Source organism: Triturus cristatus, chromosome 4_1, assembly GCF_964204655.1.
Source record: "Triturus cristatus chromosome 4_1, aTriCri1.1, whole genome shotgun sequence".
NCBI lineage: Eukaryota > Metazoa > Chordata > Amphibia > Caudata > Salamandridae > Triturus > Triturus cristatus.
The window spans coordinates 351,698,330-351,718,705 of record NC_140585.1 but is presented as its reverse complement, the minus strand read 5'-3'; the positions used below and the strand labels follow the sequence as shown (position 1 = coordinate 351,718,705).

The following is a 20,376-nucleotide window of genomic DNA, read 5'->3' as shown; positions in this document are numbered from 1 at the left end:
CTGTGTTTGATCTTGGCACAGTTCTTTTAGCTCCCCCCAGCTTATAGTACTCCAGAAGTAACAGTTAAACTTAAGTCATTACTTCGAATTGCATTCACTGGTGCATTGGAATACTGGCCAACTCCACCTTCATGGCCGAACGTTCCTTTGTGGTTATGAATCCCCTTTGCTGCATTTGCACCATTATTTTTTTATGCACTCAAGACTCCTTGAATCATCAACTGGACATGTAAGCAAAAGCAATTTTAGCAAAGCCCTGGCTATTGCCAACACCACACTAAATGCTGTAATATATAGTTTTTCTTTGCATTGAGCATATGGGCCTAGAATTCCAACTAAGCCAAGCATTGTCAAGATGCAAGACCTTTGCGCGAATCAGAAAAGCATTGTACCACTCTGCCTGTTTTTTGGGGCTAGCTAAATGCTTTCCCCAAAGTGAACTTGGAAATCTGTGGAGTGCTTCAAATTGCTATTGTGCTCTTTGCTAGAAGAACAGTAGAACACAACAGGAGAAACCCATAAACCCATTTGAGACCTGGGTAAGATATAGTAACATACAACAAGGTCTCAACAGGTATTAATATCATGAATTTTGTAAAAACATAAATGAATTATAAAGAAAAACTGGAAGCACCAATAATTAATTACTACAGTTCTATTTCAAAGGATGGACAAAAAGCTTAAAGACAGCATCAACGTTACTTTGATAATGTGCAATTAATATGTGGTGGCCAAAGAGTGCTCATGGAGAAAACCATGAAAGGCCAGTGAAATACTCGACAGTGAAAATAACCGCGAGATTGATTTCAGTTGATATTAAACATGAGGTAGCTTTAGGAAGATTTTACATAATCATGTTATAAGTCAGAGGCCTTGAATCCGCTGATTTGTGTAAACGGCGTTTCAAACTTTATTTCAGGTCGTAACCGGGTCTATAAATGCATGTAAATGATAGATTGCTGTCTGGATGACCTAGCACGTTTAAAAAATGTTGACAATGGCTTACTGAACACTGAAGGGGGCCAGCGACTCCACAAGTAAATTAGAAACATGGAGTAAGTCTGGGATGCCAATGTATTCGGATGAGTGTACCAGCTGGTCACACTATGGGGCAATTAGTTTAAACTCGTAGGTTAATTATCATAATCTGTAGGGCACAGCTCCAGGGTTTGAGAGACTCTCGCAAGAGCCCCTCAGACCCAATTAAAAAAATATGGAGTACTCCGATTGCCCAGGGACTTTCCCCCTCCTCCCCCCCCTGTTCTGATTGCCTGCCAGCAACATGAGAAAAATGTTGCTGGCAGCCATTACAGGACTCTGGGACTTAGTCCCCTGTCCTGAAGAGATCTATACATCTATACATCTATACATATCTCTCTCTCCAGGACCGGGGACTATATATATATATATATATATACACACACATACATACTGGCCCACTAGGTACCTCCAGTAAGCCCCACACAGTGGGATTGCTGAGAGGTGGTCTGAGGCCACGCCCCTTTTTACACTACTCTGCAAACGCACCTCTTGGCGCTCTGCTGGTGGGGCGATTAGGTTCTCCTGTGTCCTGAGCAGCTCAGGACAAAAGTGAACATCTCCCGCGCAGCAGTGCACCAGGAGGCGTGTTTGCAGGGTGATGTAAAAATGGGGTATGGCCTCTCAGCAATCCAGCTGTGGGTGGCTCACTAGAGAGAACAGAAGGGCTATTTGGCCCCCAGGGACACTCAGGAGGCAAGGGGACTAGATCCACCAACCAAGAGCATGCCAGGCCAGGCGTTTGCAGGGTGGTGGAGAAAAGGGGTGTGGCCTGTGTCCAACTCTCCGCAATCCCACTACCTGGGGCTTACTGGAGGTATCAGGTAGGCTAGTTGGCCCCTAAGGACCTCCTGTGGTGAAGGAGACTTTAATACCCTTCCCAGAGTGCGCCATGGAGCACTTTTGCAGAATGGTGGCCTAAGGGGGCATGGCCTGCTATAACTACTTACCAATGCTGCTGTGTGGGACTTACTGGAGGTAATATGAGGGATAGTTGGCCCCCCAGGACATCCTTGGGGGCCAACTACCCCTCCTGTTACCGCCAGTAAGTCCCACACAGTGGTATTGCTAAGAGGTCTTCGGAGACAACGCCCCCGTTCTCCACCACTCTGCAAACGTGCCTCCTGGCACACTACGGGTTGGGGAATGAAGTCCGCTTTAGTCCTAAGGGGCTTTGGGGGCCAAGAAGCCCTCCTGGTACTTCCTGTAAGTCCTAAGCAGCGGAATTCCTGAGCGCTGGTTGGAGTCCCAGCCCCCTTTCTCCACCACTCTGCAAACGTGACTACCAGTTAAAGAAGCATTTGTAATGTAATAGGTCTTGCATTTGCATGAGTTAGAACTATTGGCGTTGTAAATGTAAAAGTTTTTTAGTAATCTTTTCATCTGCACTTCTTTTATTTCTTTCTGCACCTCTCACTACTTTCTGCACCCCATGTGCCTCTTTTAGCACCCCTCTCGCCTTTTTCTGCGCCTTTTGTTACTTCTTTCTGTACTCCTTGTGCCTCTTTCACACCCCTCTTTGTACACCCCCTCTGTTCTTTCTGCACCTCTGGTTCTTTCTGCACCTCTGGTTCTTTCTGCACCTCTGGTTCTTTCTGCACCTCTGGTTCTTTCTGCACCTCTGGTTCTTTCTGCACCTCTGGTTCTTTCTGCACCTCTGGTTCTTTCTGCACCTCTGGTTCTTTCTGCACCTCTGGTTCTTTCTGCACCTCTGGTTCTTTCTGCACCTCTGGTTCTTTCTGCACCTCTGGTTCTTTCTGCACCTCTCGCTGCTTTCTGCACCCCTTTGCCTCTTTCCCCACCCCTCTTCCCCCTTTCAACAGCTCTGTTCCTTCTTTCTGCACTTCTTTTGTTTCTGCTAGTCTCTTGCTTCTTTCTGCACCCCTCTTTTTGCACCCCACGTGCCCCCTTCTGCACCCCTCTTGCCCCTTTTTGCACCCCTCATGTCTTTCTGCACCCCTCATGTCTTTCTGCACCCCTCATGTCTTTCTGCACCCCTCATGTCTTTCTGCACCCCTCATGCCTTTCTGCATCCCTCTTGCCTCTTTCTGCATCCCTCTTCCCCCTTTCTGCACCCCTCTTCCCCCTTTCTGCACCCCTCTTGCTGCTTTCTGCACCCCTCTTGCTGCTTTCTGCACCCCTCTTGCCTCTTTCTCCACCCCTCTTGCCACTTTCTCCACCCCTGTTCCCCCTTTTTGCATCGCTTTTGCTTCTTTCTGCACTTCTCTTGCCTCTTTCTCCATCCCTCATCCCTCTTTCTGCACCTCTGTTGCTTCTTACTGCACCTCTGTCCCTTCTTTCTGAAACCCTTGTGCCTCTTTCTCTACCCCTCTTCCCTCGTTTTACACCCCTCTTGCCTTTTTCTGCACCTCTGTTCCTTCTTTCTGCACTTTTGTTTTTCAGCAACTCTCTTGCTTCTTTCTGCAACTCTCTTGCTTATTTCTGCACCCCTCATGCCTCTTTCACACCCCTATTCCCTCTTTCTGCACCCCTCATGCCTCTTTCTGCACCTCTTGCCTCTTTCTGCACCTATCTTCCTTCTTTCTGCACTTTTATTTCTTTTTGCACATTCTCACCCACCAGCAATGAGCTACAAAACATTATTTGCAGGAATTGGCCATTAGTGAACAAAACATGTGAAGAATCTCTATTTTTTGCTTTCAAATGGAACAAACACCAGGGACCATGTAGTGAGAGCCACAGAGACCTCCCCCTAACCCCCCCCCCCCCAACTACACACAGAAATAACATCTGGGCACAGTGGGACTTTCCAGCATTACTTGGACACCACAGATGTAGTAGATGCGTAGCATGTGCATTTACCGCATACACTAAAACTTCGGACACCAATGACAAAAAATTCACCTTGAAAGCATTCTCTAACTTCAATACCAAAAATGTAATTTGTGATCAGATGTCCTTGTATGAAGTTTTATGAGAAATAAATATGACAAATGTTGAAACAACGCATCGCCCAACACAGGAGCTAAATCAGATGTAAGGTGGGAAGTGCACCCCTCGTTCAGCATAATCAAGATTACAAAACACTGAAAATGATCTATACTGGCAGGTGGTGGTAGTAATCGTAATAAACCACCGTGAAGGAGATATCAGTGATATACTTAACCTCAAAGAATACAAATGAATGTACTTGCTCAAAATCACATGCATTGGGCTTAACAATGTAGATGAGCTGAGGTGCCTTTCCATTCTTCTGCCACTGCATAGATTACCCTCTTGATGACGCAGACAAACACACCCCTTCAGAGGTTTGCTACTAAGTATATGAGCACACAGGTACCATTGGGGTTTTTAAAAAAGTGATGCTATACAGGATCTGTTTTTATAAAATATCGACCTTCCAGCAGGTTTTTTCTGTCTGCATAGAAATATGATACACAGACTGTGTTATCACAAATCGGAGCAGTCCACACAAGAACATTGGCTAGTTTTCCATGTTGGAAGTGGAAGTAAACCTTTTCCACCATTCACATGACTGTGTAAATTCACGCATGCATGTATACTGATTTTTGTTTCACAGACACCTTGATATCTGGACGCGGCCATTTACAGTCCCAATATAATTGGCTTATCAATATTGGCTAGTTTTCCATGGTGGTAGTGTAGATACACCTTGTTCCACCCTCCACATGGCTATGTGATAATACATGCATTCCTGTATACCGATTTTGTTTCACAGGCGCGATTGTCTGTACGCGGCTTTTTATAGATCCAATATGGTGGCCGCTGTTTGCATTCTAGTTCCAAGACCGATCAGATTTCACTCATTCCGGCTGATTCCTGCCTAATTGCTATTGCTGGCTTGAAGCGGAAATGCAGTTGTACATCACTGTGATGCCCATAATAGAAGGTGCAGGTTGGGCGCCATTTCCTCACCCACGGTGTCAAAGTCCAACCAAAGCGGTTATTGAATCTAGTGACAGGCTCTCCGTTCCGGTCACAGTAGTGCTGCACAGCATTGCCAAAGACAGTAGGTCCCAAAGGTGCAACATCTCTGACAAGGAGCTTTTTGTGAGTAACTCTCACATGGAATTGGAATTTCAACCGTAACCACTTCACAAGAGAAGATGCATTGGCAGGAAACCCCCTTAGCATAAAGCCCTGATGAATTACCAAAGGGACAAAACCTGTTGGCTGGGCTGAATGGCCTGCTCCTGTCAATTTTACATTTGTCGAAGACTGCTTCTGTCAAGTTTGCATTTGTTGAATAAAAGTGGATTCAAAGAAACTCGCAAAATTTCTGAATCCCTGCATCATGAATTTTTGATCTATTACTGGAGTAACACATAATCATCTGTGAATTGTAGAACAGATTCTTTCATAAAATGTAACTTTCCTTTACATATGTTGAACCATTTGTCATAATATATTAAACGCTCTACACTAGCTCATGTGACTAAGGTTCCTCCTGTAAAGGTCTTTTTGGGAGGAAGATCCATGTACATCTGCTTCTTCTTACTTTGACACTAACTGCATGAGGTTCACTTTCACATATGTGTATATTGCCCACTGCTGACTAGAAGACACTGCAAAACCTGAAACCAATTGGAGTATCAGTAGTGTATGAACATCAATCGAAGATGTTATTTTTCCTCTACTGAACTCCTTATGCTGGAAGCTTCTGAGAGACACTACATAGACTGAACTTTTTAGGGAGGACCCCACATTTTTGGGTCAAACAGGGCAAAAAATCTGTTTTATTTTTGTTATAGAACCATTGTGAAGTGGGTGAAACTCTGCCGTTCATGCTTTAGAAAACCTGCATTCGCTTTCAAAGAGACCACTAGATAGAGCTGGGATGTGCCATGGTGAAGTGAACCTGTATTGTACTCTAACATGAACCAAGCTCTGTAAAATGCTTGCCAACAGTTGAGAGGACTATAGAACTAAACAGTTGGTAACTAATTCTTTGTTAACCTGATAGTGTGAAACCAACAAGTATTAAAGTGACACGCATGGATGTAGGTCCCTGGGTGTTCAGAGCTTCATACATTGTAGTGTCTCAAAAACTCAAATCAAAAGGCTGAACCCAATCAACTGTCCTTTAGGAAGTTCTGAAAACTGAACTGTTCAAATAGACATTCTACTTGTGACTTAATTGTAATGTGTAGGAATAAAGGAAAATCACTGTTCTGTCGTCATACAATAATTAGATTCTAATAACCCATGTACTGTTTGACCCTAAGCCTTAGAGAACTTTCTAGCACTGTGAGGTGGCCAAATTGTTTTTAATTTTTATATTTTTAGTTTAAGATATGTTGCGGACTTATAAAGTTGTAATGGTCTTGAGAAAACTTAGGCAAGCAAGCTGCCAATACCTCCACTAGCCATGGACGTATATGGCTCCATCCCGATACACATTGTGAATTCCATGCACCCTAAACATGGATTTGTATTAGTTTATCTTACTAAATTGTAATTGTTTTATAAAAAATCATTTAGTAAATATTGATGTTAGTAGAAAATTAAATGTTGAGAATTTTCTTTTCATTGTCTACTACGATTGAATGCAGTTTCTTTGTCCAAAATGGAGACATTGCATAGTTAGTGCAATCTGTTTTCAATTTGGGAGTGTTGACTTCACATCACCTCATTAATGTGTGTACCGCCAAAGATTTGTAATAGGTTTATTTATGTGAGAGCTGGGTAATACATCTGCAAATTACACTTGTTTGGATCCCGCATTGTGTGCCTCAAATGCTCCTGGAGTAACTTGTTGATTTAAACTTCATCGTTAATTGCACCTCTTTCTCTGCTTTCCTATTTTTTAGGATCTGCAGAAGACTCGGCTGATAGTGGTAAGAACAATTGCTTGGATAAAGGCATTGTTGGTGTTGTCGAGTAATGACACACAAGTAATATGTCATCACAGCATTTTGATCTGAAAATAGAGTGAAAAATGATGCAGTCTTGTTGAAATGAACAATCTTTCCACCTCCACTTAAATGGAACCATGATCATCTGTTTTTTTTCTTGCGTATGTGTGTCTATATGTATGCAGGTCTGCTTTAAAGACTGTAGTTATCATGGAGTTGACTCGTGCATAAGAATTTGACATTTTGGATTGCTAACAAATTTGCTGACTTTGACAATTCTGTAAGAAAATTTGAAGACACCTGGGTGTACTAAGTGCAATTTTAGTTGCAAATGTTATGTAGTTTGGTTGGTGGATGGGAAGAACATTATTTGAAGGCAACATAAATATAAAAGTTTTTCCTGTTTTGAGACAAATTATTTTATTTTGGTCTCTGCTACGGCAAAAACTGCAGAACTAAATTAGCTCAACTTGGCATGACAATAGAATTTTACTTAACTCCAAGACTTTATTTTGTTTGATTTAAAGCTATTCAGTAGCTTTTGAGATATTTGAATAAAAATAAAAAGGTGAATGGTGTTTTAAAGGGCAAATTCGTTCATATATTAGGACCATTGGAAGAAGGATAAAACAACCAAATTCCCATCAAGCTCAACTGGCTATTCAGAAACTAACTTTTTGTCCAGTTTATGGCATGCCAAACAGGCTAAAACTGAATTACAGCATATGTCACACATTTGTTGATATCTTTTGAAGTGGTTTACATAGCAAACTGATTGATATATGTATCAAAAATATTAGATGTGACTTTCTATGCACTACACTAGTTCACACATGTTTTGATGGTTTTTTGAATGCATTACACTGGTTGGTATACAGGAACGCTGGTTTGAGTAATCTAAATGCTGGCTAAACTTCTGGAACACTTATTAGTACATTAGTGTATGGCCAATAAACACTGGTCTGTGTAGAATAGTGAGCTGCATGCAAACCATTCTGGTCTGTAGGCATACTCTGTTGGTTTGATTTCATAATGAATTGGTTGATAGGCATAATACTGTGCTTTGCATGCTTACTCTAGTGCTCTGCATGGGTAACACACTTGTTCACACACAAAGTATTAGTGAAGATGCAGGATACATTGGTTTTCTCCCATATTGTTCTGGTTGTATTTATAGCACACTGAGAGGCATATCATAACAATTTGCGAGAATATCATATGGGTGTCAATGTTCAATAAAGTGATTCATTTTTATATATGTTAATTCTCTGTTGTAATGTAGGTTTGTGCACAGAATACATTAGACTGACTGAGACATTGGGCTGTTGGTTGAATGAAGGGTGACACTGTTCAAGCAACAGCCACAATCACCATCTGTGAACCACAAAAGTCTCTACATTAACTTGGGTTTAAACCTCTGATAGCTAGGCACAAACTTAGTTAGGCTTAACTTACTGTTCGTTTGTTATGCCACACACAAACAGTAATAAAGTGAGAACACAACACAAGAAAAATGTCACACCAATTTAGTAAAATAGAGCACATTTTATTAATTTAACATCAAAATAAGAAAAATCCAATCAGAAAACCAGGAGTTATGATTTTTCAAAGTTTATAGTGAAAACTAGTGCCTAAAAGGTCAAAGTGCCAACTGTGGACATCTAGTTGAGTGAGACCGGATCAAAGTAAAAAATATATGGCTGATTGCAATGGAGTGCTAGTCTGATACAAGCAGTGGGTTGCACCCTGTCGGGGCTTACCTTCAGACTTAGAAGAAATTTAGAAGAAAAATGTTCAGAGAAGGTAAAGCTTTTGGGAGATGAAAATCTCTATTGGGGCGTGGCTATAGCCGACAAAAGTTCCACGAGCCCAGATAACCTTAGGCGAAGGACTTCTAAAGAGGATTTTCTGTTGTGGGGAATAACGTAGTGGGAGCTGCCGCAAAGTCACCTTCAGTGGATAGATGAGCAGGTTGGTCTTAGTCTTCCCTCGGTTCTTAGAGCAGTTATTAGCCCCAAAAAATTCACTGAGTTCCAAGTTTTGAATTTTGGCTATCTGAGCACCGTTATCACCACCACCATGGGTCCAAGAGTTGAGGGGCAGCACTTCGGGGCAAGGCTGGGTCCAGATGCGGGTTCAAGGTGGTCGGAGTATTTTCTGTCCCTGAGACTCATATCAGGAGGCCAGTGTTCAAGTGATGAAACTGGGCACAAGCAGCAGGGCATGCCTCAGAGTTCAAGGCAAGTGTCAGGCACCAAAGCAGTCCAGTCTTTCCAGAGGCGGCAGAGCAGGCCACAACAGCAGGCAGTCCTCTGAGTCCTTCAGCAGGTCCAGAAATTGAACTAAAGAGTGGGTCTGAGGGTCCTATTCTTATACCTAGTGCCTTCTTTGAAGTAGCTGTTTCTAAAGGATTCCGTTTGAAGTGCTTGGCGTTAACTTCTTCCTCTTCCTGGCTGTATGCATGAACAATGGAGTCCTTTTTGTGAAGACAGAGCATAGCCTAGTCAGTTCCAAGTGGTGCTGTGCCAGTTGAAGGCCCATCCAGGCACACCTATTCTGTCTATTGGGTGGCTGTAGGAGATGAATAAACAAAGTCCATCTGCCAACTACACCCAGTCATGTAAAAGAGGAACAGGTTGCAAGCACCGAAGAAGTCAGGAAATGCCAACTTTAAGTGCCATTTTCAAAATTGTAAGTTAAAATCTGACTTTTCCCATTAAGAGGATTTTTCTATATATAAATTCTCAGGCACCGAACATATAATTTTCACTTGTACCCAATCAAACGTTGGCACTTATCAAATGTAATAAGGCGACCCAATGTTAAACTATGGGGGAGGTAGGCCTCACAGTAGTGAAAAATGAATTTAGGGGTTTTTCCACTACCAGGACATGCAACACTTAAAAGTACATTTCCAACTTTTTGATGACAAACTTGCCCTCTGGGCTAATTATGGCCTACCTTCAGGGTTACGTACATGCAATAAGAGTTTAAAGCTTGGCAAGGTGTGCAATTGGCAGTTTAAAACTGCATGTAGGTTGCAGTTGCAGACCTGTTTTAAGGGACTACTTAAAAGTGTGGCAAAATAAGTACTGCAGACCCCTAGTAGCATTTAATTTATATATGCCCTGGGTATGTAGTATAGCACTCTGCAAGGAACGTATATGTAAATTAAATGGGTCAATCATGTAATCTGGTGTGAGCCAATTTTACCATGTCTGAAGGAGAATGCACACTCACTTTAGCACTGTTAACTGTGGTGAAGTGAGTCCTAGAGCCAAAATAAATTCACTTCAGCAGAAAGTGGAGGGTAAAGGCAAAAGGTTTGGGGTAAGACCACCCTAAGGCTCACAGGTTACCACTTTTGGTTTAAAAGCATTATATAGTGGTTTGCATTCATGGTACACTTGCATAACTGCATGATTTGTATGCATTATGCATTGTTTCACTGTTGTAATATATGGATTGTAGTGTAGTCTATTGGTTTCAAAGAATTACATACTGGTTCGCATGAATAGTGTACCACATTGATTTCCATGTGTATTATACTTGTTGACACATTTATATGGAGCATATACATGATATATCAGTTCATTCTTGTAATATCCTGCTTCCTGTGTGCAATAATTGCTTAAAATGTTCGACTATTGTTTTTAATATGTCATATGCTGATTTGCATGCATGATGAACATCGGACAGCTAGGCCTGTCGCAGTTTTTGGATGCAAGTAACTGCAAGGAAAGTTTAACATAACATTTCTACATTTCCTACTTTTAAATACAATGCACTCATTCTTGTGGGCTATAAGGACTACATAATCTTAGTAACCCTGCCAATAATAAAGCTCTGCAGAGTGGTTTGAGGCCTGTCATAATTATGCAACTCCTATTACATAGGTGCCCATGAACACTTTTTCAAATTTGATTGGTCTCCGTGAAATGTGTCCTTCTACCTCTCGTGTATTATAATGCAAAAACTGCACATAACCAAGTAAAAAAAAAAAAAGTTACATTTTTATCTTCCAACGTTGGCCATACACAGGCACACAAATTGCCTTCTGCTGTTGGCTTCTAGTAAAGGGTGGAGTCGGTCTCCCTCATGGTCATGGTAGTTAATCTGTGTGTATGTGTGCATATATAAAATCAATGGAAAAAACAAAGGTTAAAGCTTAGTTATAGTTTAGAAAACTGTTTTCTGTATACAAACCAAACTTAAACTACACAAACTTTAAAAATTCTACAGGTCTAGCTATAACTTTAATTTACAATTTGTTCACCACCACCTTCAGATTATTATAAGTGGTCAACCGTTATACACTTTTTTCAGCTCGCTAACCAGACAACACTAACTCGCCGCTCTACCATCCTCTGTGTTGTGACAAATAGTCATTTGAATAGTTATAAGTATTATGAATGCTATGATATCACATGCTATAAGTGATGTAGTATGCAGGGGTATAACCAGTAGATGGAAAAGGCATGAGCTATAGTTAATGTAGTGTGGCGAGTGAGGCGAAAATACTATTTTCAGAGGTGCGCAACATAGTAATTTGTAGGTGGGTCATAAATTATGAATTGAAATTATACATTTATAATTAGTAATATTTTTTGGTTTTAAGTTGTATTTGCATACAAAGAATACATAAATTATTTCTAACTATAAATCATCTTTAACCTTTGTTTTTTTTTTTCCTTCTATGCTAATGGTTTTGTGTTTTTTAATGTTTCAAATCGCAGTGTGGAGGGTTATTCATTAGTGTTGTCAGTAGAGTATAGTACAGTAAAAGATTGTCTTAGAGTTTAGTGTCCTAGTATATTGTAGACTGGAGTCACGTAGAGTGAAGTAGCGTACATTGCAGTAAAGTGTTCTACAATTGAGTGTTGTGGAGTGTCATCGAGTTGAGTGTCATAGTGTGGCAGTGTAGCAGAGTGTTGTAGGGGATAGCGTCACAGTGGAGTTTGGTGGATTAGTGTTGTACAGTTCAGTGTTGTTGAGTGCAGTGTTGTGCAGTAGAGTGGCGGAGAATCTCGCATTGTGTTGTACAATGGAGTATAATTTGTTAGAACACAGTGCATGGTTGAGTGGCAAGTTGCAGTTAGTGTTGTCTGGTTAACAAGCTGAAAAGAGTGTAACTATGTGTGCTAATAATTTGAAGGTGGTGAATAAATTGTAAATGAATGTTATAACTGTAGAATCTTTAAAGTTTGCTTAGTTTAACTTTGGTTTGTATAGGGAAAAAAGTTTTCCTACCTAACCAAGCTTTAATCAGTTTTTTTCATTGAATTTGAATGTTTTTTCTAAATAAGTGTTTCAAATCAGAGTCCAGGGTCGCGAGTGGAGAGTTATGTGGAGTCTTGCACAGTACAGTGGAGGAGAGCATTGCAAAGTCGATTGTCATATAGTGGCATATTGGAATAAAATGGACTACAGCAGCAATTAGTGGTGTATCGTACAGTGTACTAAAGTGTTATATTGTAGTGGCATGGTGTCTCATATAGTGAAATATCAGACTCGAGCAGCTAGTTGTACAGTGAACTGGCGTCTCGATCAGTAGAGTAGGGTGTTTTAGGGTGGAGTAGGGTGAAGTGGAGTGTTGTAGAGTAGAGTGCCATCAAGTGGAGTGTTGTAGACTACAGTGGAGGAGAGTGTCATAGAGTGAAATACCATGTCATCTAGTGGAGTGGCGTATCGTAGAGAGAAATTGAAGTTGTAGAGTGTCACACAGTGTAGCGCAGTCGCCCAGAGTGGACAGGCATGGAGTAGAGTAGTGTCATTAAGTGCGGTACAGTGTTGCTGATTGGAGTTGCATACAGTGGAGTAGAGTGTTGGATAGTGGAGCTGAATATGGTACAGTGGAGTCGAATGGGATAAAGTGTAGTAGAGTGGAGTATTATATAGTGGAGCACGCTGGAATGGGGTAGTGTGGAGTGGAGTAAAGTGTGAGTGGAGTGATTAAAGTGACGTGGAGTGGTGTAGCATACAGTCAGGTAAAGTTTCATAAATTGGAGTACAATTGCAGTGTCGTGCAGTGGCGTGGCGTACACTACGTTTTGTAGAGCAGAGGGGTGTACAGTGTTGCAGAGTAGATTGGCGTACAGTACAATGGAATGAAGTGGCGTACAGTGTAATAGCGTTCAGTGGACTAGCGGAGTACTGTGTTGCAGAGTGGAGTAAAGTTGGGGTGCAGTGGCATACAAAGAGTTGCGTCCAGTCGTATAGTGGACTAGAGTATCGTAGAGCAGCACAGTGGAGTAGAGTGTTTATTAGCATACAGTATAGTACATTATAATACGGTTGAGTGTAGGGGTATAAACAGGAGTCAAGTTTTGGCGATTGGCATACAGTGTAGTAGAGGGAATTTGGATGGAGTACAGTAGTGTGTCAAACAGTGGAGCTGCATAGATTGGATTGTTGTAGCATAGAGGTCAAGTCTCTTACAGTAGTCAAGTAGGGTGGAATAACGGAGGGTGTAGTAAAGTAAAATAGCATGCATTGGTGCATCATAGAGTGGGGTAAAGTATAGTGACATAGCATAGGTAGTAAAGTGGAGTGTTGTCGTACAGAAAAGTGTCAAATAGTGGAACAGTGTTGTACAATGGAGCTTACAGGCATAGAGTGGAGTATAGAGTTGGACACTGGAGTGTACAGGGATAGAGTGGTGTGGAATATTGTAGAGTGCCATAAGCCATAAAGTGTGGTAGACTTTTATAGAGTAGAGGAGTGTCATACAGTAGAGCAGTGTAGAGTGGCGTACACTGTAGTGGCGTGGAGTAGCATACAGGTGATTAGCGTAGTGGTATACTGTATAGTAAAAGAGTGGAGTTGAATAGAGCGGAGTGGTATTCAGTGGAGTGGGTTAGAGTGGAGTAGGGTACAGTGGATTAGCATAGAGCGTACATTGAAGTGGTGTAGCGTTGTGTTTAGGAAACTGTTATAAATTGGAGTGACGCCTCAAAGTGAAGTGGAGTGCTGTAAAGTGTTGGAAACTGTTGTAGAGTGGAGTAGATTGTTGTACAATAGAGTATACGGGCATAGATATGATTACAAATTTGGACAGTGGAGTGTACAGGGATACTGTAGAGTAATAGAGTGGCATAGAGTGTGGTAGTGTTTTGTAGTATGGCGTGATGTAGAGTGGAGGAGAGTACACTGGAGTGGCATAGAGTGGAGTAGCATACAGTGGAGTGACAGTGGAATAGCGTGGAGTGGAATAACATCTAGTGTAGTACCATAGAATAGAATAGACTGGTGTAGAGTGGAATAGTGTTAAGTGAAGTAAAGTACAGTGACGTACATATGTCTGTGCAATTTAGCAGCAATGTACATTATGGGGTGCAGAGTAAGGCAAAAACGCAAGTTGTGCTGCCTTGCATTTCTCCAGTTACCAATCCACTCAGGGCCACGCATGGTGGCCTTGTGTTAGTTTGTAAATCTGACTTGAGTATTCTGTTGCCCATGTGACACCATGAGTGGTGCAGGGTACCGCAATCCAATACAGCTAGGCCTTGGCTATATTTTGAGCCATGATACACCGTAGTAACTTTACAGTGCACCGTGGTACATGGCGATGATGAGCTGGTATATAATTGGGTTACAGCTGTTTTTAGAGGATGAAAAGGCAGCCATAATGTTTTTACTACACTTTGTGTTCTGTGTTACGGCCTTAGATATAGGTACGTAGTAGGTCCCAACCTATTAACACTTTATGATAGTGGTAATAGGTAGGGAAATGTATTTATATAGTTTTATATATTTTTAAATACGTTTTCCGGCATGTACTGTGGTGGCTTCATGAAATTTTGTGACATTCCGCGAAAGTACAACAACGACCATATCACTAAGTTTAAATGCCTCATAACTTAAACATACTTACCCTACTTAACTACTACTTAAGCAGTACCTAAAAAACACCATCTGTGTACCATAATGTGCAATCCAGCCATATTTCATGTAAATCCATTCAGCAGTTTTCTCTATGTCAAATACAATAGTCTATGGAAAATGCTTTGGTGAGAGATTGTTTTGGCAACCCACCCTTTTTGTCTTTGCACCCCCTTAATGTTTCTCTACAAACAAGTACATCATCTCAAAGTGCAGACAATTCTATAGGTCTGTAATGAGTGGAAAGTTATTAGGGAGCCATAATCCAAGGAATTCTCATCTCTGGGAATACCAACTATAAATAGTGTGGCAATCAGATTTAATGTGATTGCTTTCTTTTCATCTATTGTATTTGTTTATTGGTTTACATAATCATGTGGCCATAAATGTCTTCGAGTTATTCATGTAGTAATTCTTAAACTTGACATATGCAGTCTAGTTTTTTTTTATTTGGGCTCCCTTGCTACTTCTAGAAGGTGCGTGCTATATAAGAAGCCCAAAGTGAATGAAAGACAATCATTGTTAAAGTTTAGATTATTTTTTATTCCTAGTGGGCAATTATGTCCTTTAAATAGTAATTTGTTTGGCTCATTGCTAGTTCCCTTTTTCGTTTTGTTTCATAGGGGTACATAGAGGAGATTGTTTTTGTTTTGCTTGTTCAGCACAGTTTTAATTTGTGAGCCAGAGAGTATGCAAAGAAAACTTATGTTCAAGATGTTTTCTATTTTATAGATTTTTGTTTATAGTTTTCCATTAGCAAGTGACCAAAAACAGGTCTTTCACTTGTTCATATAGTTAAGGTGAAACTTTACATAAGCAGTCTAGTTCATTTTTTGGGCTTCCTAGCTACTTTTAATTGTATTGTGCTACACAGATATCACTAAGTTGATGGCTCTTCATAACCACTTCATAACATCACTTGCAAATGGAATCATCTACATAGTCTGATGTACATTGCTATGAAATGTAATTAGTCTGTTCAGCTGCCACATGAAATAAAATAGTCTATGTAAAATTCATTGAAGTGAGGGTTTTTGGACCCCCCTTTTTGCTTTGCACACCTTGACCAAACACTACCAGACTGTCAACCCTTCACCAATGTAACAGGTGCAGTAGGTCTGCAAAGTTTTTCTAAGATTCGTCAAATGGGTGCAAAGTTATTAAGGGATGAATATCCGAGAAATTCCTCTCTGATAACCCGAACTAGAACTACAGAGTGGCTACCACCACTGCGTGTGTGTTTTATGTATATATACATATATTTACACTTTGTTCTTTTTAGGATTCCGAGATATTAATTCTTTACGTTTTTACATGCTGCAGCCAACTTTGTCACCATCTTTGAATCTCCACAAAACTTTGCATATCTATTCATTTTTCTAATTTGGCTAATGATGCAAAGTTTTATTGTGATTAGTTAAAGGGGGTGCAAAGAAAAGAGGGAGGTCCCAAAACATGTTTTTCCATTAATGCATTTTCCATAGACTTTTTAAACCAGTGCAGCAGCAAAAAGGCTGAACGGATTTACATCAAAGTTGGCAGGAATATAAATTGTGGTGTGGAAAGGGTCCATTTCATTATTTGATGTCAATTTGTTCAGTTGTCTTTCAGTATTAGGGGACACAAATGTAGTGATATATTGGATCGCGGTATAGGTCAGTACATTCACTGCATACCACTGTACATGGAAATGACGAAACACAATATTATTGGTTAATGAAAGCCCTTGCAACCTAAAGATAGCCATATTGTTAAATCCACACTTTATTTGTTCTGTGTTTTAAGGTGAAGTGTAGGTTATCACTCTGTTTTCTAAAGAAGAAATGAGGCAGTTAGTCAAAAGTATTTTATTAATTTATATATTTTTTTTTTAAATGTACGATGTACTGTGGTGCTTTCTTGAAATTGTCTGGAAAGTACCTGCGATAATTTTGAAATAAAAAAAATATGTAGATCACAAAAAAATTAGGCATTGGGTGGCTCTTTAGAGTCCTTGTTGTGTTTTTTATAAACACATTTATATATGTTTGCGAAGCAACGTTTTTAGGTTTGAAATACAAATATGGTTTCCATAGGTGAAAGACTATACACCATCAGGACGATACAGTGCTGCATGGTCATATTTTAAAATTAGATTTTAAATGAAAGACATTTTATGATCCAGAAGGAATGCTGACACTGCCTTGTTTACATCTTTGAGTCTTTTCAAACTTGGCATTTACAGTAGACCATTTCCACATCTGTCTCTGACAAATATTTGAGAACTTGCAATGTGTGTTCAGAAACGGACATTAAGATGGAAAATGTCTCCATCTCAATTCCCAATCTAACTCAAGTTAAATGTCTTAGATCATTGTCACCACCGTGGACAACCATAAAGTGAGGAAGGTCACATTAACTAACAGAGGAAAATAGTTACCATAGATTCCATTTCAAACCGCTTTACCAACCTATGCCAGTTCAAAGCCTTTCAAACCTAAATAATTTCCAACACCCACTTTCTTAGCATGTTGTCTGGCCCAAAAAATGAAAATGAGCCCAACAAACTAAACCCTAAGCATCTTTCACAAACATTGACAGACAAGAATGAGGAACAGAGAAGCAAATAACAAATGCATAAAGAGTTAGATAATTGGCCATTGAGAAACTACCAATATCTGGCAAGGAGGGAATGGGGCTAGTTAGAAGTCCTGCCCACGCGCCCTGAAGATGAACAAAGAAATGAGTGTGCAGTTCCTGTATAGGGGTCTAGGTCTCCTTGTTAGACCAGAATAGTCCAGGGGAGTGCTCCTTTTAGGAGCAAGGGCCCTCACACACCCCAGCGGGTGTCATGCTTCATCATTGAGCAGCTTTAAATCCCACATCTTGGAGCATGTTGGGCCCCTGGGAGGTTGGGTGCCCCATTTTCTACAAAATTGGTAATCTGTTATGTCAGATCTTTGGGTTTTTAATCTTGAACAAAATGGATACACCCTTCTTTTCCAGGAGTTTCCCCGTTCTCATCTTCCTCGCCAGGGTTGGTGTTTAGAGGACCATCTGTTGCTTCTGCAACAAGAGGTCCTGTCATTACAGAAAGGTGTGATAAAGGTTGTTCCAGAGCAGGAAAGGGGTCAGGGATGCTACCCTGGGTATTTCCTGATTTCCCTCCCCCCCCCCCCCCCCCCAAAAAAGGGCAGGCATTTGAGGCCGATCTTAGACCTCAGCATCTTGAATTTGTACCTCAAACAGGAGAAGTTCAAGATGTTGACCCTAGCTCACGTTCTTCTGGTGCTGCAGCAGGAAGACTGGATGGTGTTGATCGATTTACAGGATGCGTATTTTCACATTCCCACCCTGAAGTCGCATCGGAGGTATCTCTATTTTACAGTGGGGTCTCTGCATTATCAGGGTATGGTACTTCTGTTCGTTCTTACATCCATGCCATGGGTCTTCATGTATGTGGTGGCAACGCATCTCAGAAGGTCGGGGATTCCTGTTTTCCCCTATCTGGACGACTGACTGCTCAAAGCAAGGTCTACGAGATGGTTCTTCATCATCTGCAAGTAACACTTCAACTGCTGTTCGAATTGGGTTTTTCAATAAATGTACCCAAATGTCACCTGTTTCCCTCTCAGTGCAACATGCTCATAGGGGCAGTGCTGGATACTTCTCAGAGTCATGCTTTCCCGCCTCTTCAGAGGATTCTAGACATCCAAGCTATGAACCTAATGTTTAAAATTGGAGCGGCTGCTCCAGTCCTGAAGGTTTTGCACCTGCGTGGTCTGTTCCCTTCCTGCATATTGTTGGTCAACCATGCATGCTAGCACACGAGGACACTCCAGTGGTGCCTCCGCAGGCAGTAGTTTAAACACAACGGGGATCTTAGGGAGGTAGTCAGAATCTCCAGAGACACTGCAATGGATCTGTTATGTTGGAGTGTTTCAGGCAGCCTTTATCAAGGGAAGCCATTTCAACCTCCTTCTCCAGTGGCCACAGTGATAACGGATGCCTCCACTCTGGGGTGGGGTGCACATCTGGGGGATCTGGAGATCAAGGGTCCTTGATCTCCAGAGGAGAGATTGCTTCACATCAATCTTCTGGAATTGCGGGACATACGTTTGGCTCTCAAGGCCTTTCTTCCCTGTCTTTGTATCAGTCAGTTCTGGTCCTGATGAGCAACACTACTGTGATGTGGTACATCAGCAAACATGGAGGAGTAGGGTCATATAGTCTCTGCAGAGAGGCTCTGCAACTCTGGTCCTGGACTCAGGACGATCAGATTTGTGTGATTGCAAATCATCTGGCTGGGGTGCTGAATGTGCGTGCAGACAGTCTGTCGGCAATACTCATCCGATCACGAGTGGCTTCTTCATCCGGAGGTGGTCCATCACATTTTCAGGATGTGGGTGTTTCTTCGGTCGGACCTGTTTGCCACTCACAATAACATGCACTGCCCGTCGTTTTGCAGTCTCCAGTAGCCGATGCAGTGAGTGTTGGGGGCGTGTTTCAGTTAGATTGGGGCTCACAACTTCTTTATACGTTCCCACCCATAATTACTCAGGTTCTGAGGTAGATTCGCCAAGCCGGTCCCAAGTCATATTGATCGCCCTGGAGTGGCCAAGAAAGGTGTGGTTCACAGACCTCTACCTCTCATCGCACACATCTCCGTTTCCCTCTCAGGGCGACCTCCTCTCACAATCGCAGGGCAGGTTCTACACCCCCACCTCCAGAGCCTGCACCTTCATGCCTGGAGATTGAACGGGGCAACCGGAGTTCATGCTCCCACTGGATGTGGCGAATGTTATTTTATTGGCCAGAAGACACTCCCCCCCCCCCCCCCCCCCCCAAATCTGTCTATTCCAGTTGGTGGGCCAGGTTTGTTAAATGGTGTGGAGAGAGTACAATTAATCCTTTAAAGGCCCATTTGTCTGATATTATTAGTTTTTCTCTTTCTTTAGGTCAGCAGGGTTGTGCTGTAGCAACTATTAAGGGCTACTTGTCAGCCTTGTCAGCCTTTCTTTGTTTGCCAGACCAACCATCGTCTAAGTCCCCTATAGTCATGAGATTCATTAAGGGTCTTACCATTCGATTTCCTCCCACACCTTTTTTTATGCCACAGTGGGATTTAAATGTAGTTCTTACTTTTCTGATGCGGTCTCTTTTTGAGCCTCTGCATAGTTGTCGGTTTAGGCTTCTCTCCTTCAAAACAATCTTTCGGAGCATTGGCGAGCTGCAGGCTCTTAGTTCTAAGCCTCCTTTCACCTCTATCTAGGCAGAGCTGCTTTCCTGCCTAAGGTGGTTACTCCTTTTCATCTGGGGCAGTCCATCACTTTACCCACTTTCTATCCTCCTCCTCATCCTTCTAAAGAGGAGAGACTTCACCGCCTGAACCCTAAGAGGGCGGTCGGCTTCTACCTGGATGGAACTAAGGACTTCAGGCTGGAGGACCAGCATTTCATTAGGAAAAATGAAGGGCAAGGCTGTCAACAAGCAAATGCTGTCCATATGGATCATCCTGTGCATCAAGATATGCTACACCTTGGGCAAGAAGGAGCCGCATGAATGTATTAGAGCTCATTCTAGTAGAGCGAAGTCCTCTTCTTCGGCTTTGCCTTGGTGTCGCTGTTGTAAACATCTACAC

The 20,376-nt window shown here is 41.7% G+C and overlaps 1 protein-coding gene across 3 annotated transcripts in view; it reads left to right on the top strand.

Moving 5' to 3' along the window:
- OVCH1 (ovochymase 1) overlaps nt 1–20,376 on the top strand; it is a 1,142,331-nt gene that overhangs the window by 944,272 nt on the left and 177,683 nt on the right. For all 3 annotated transcript variants that reach the window (XM_085652349.1, XM_085652348.1, XM_085652347.1), the window contains exon 27: nt 6,831–6,857. In XM_085652349.1, coding sequence (XP_085508475.1) covers nt 6,831–6,857 — 27 coding nt within the window. The remainder of the gene's footprint in view (nt 1–6,830; nt 6,858–20,376) is intronic.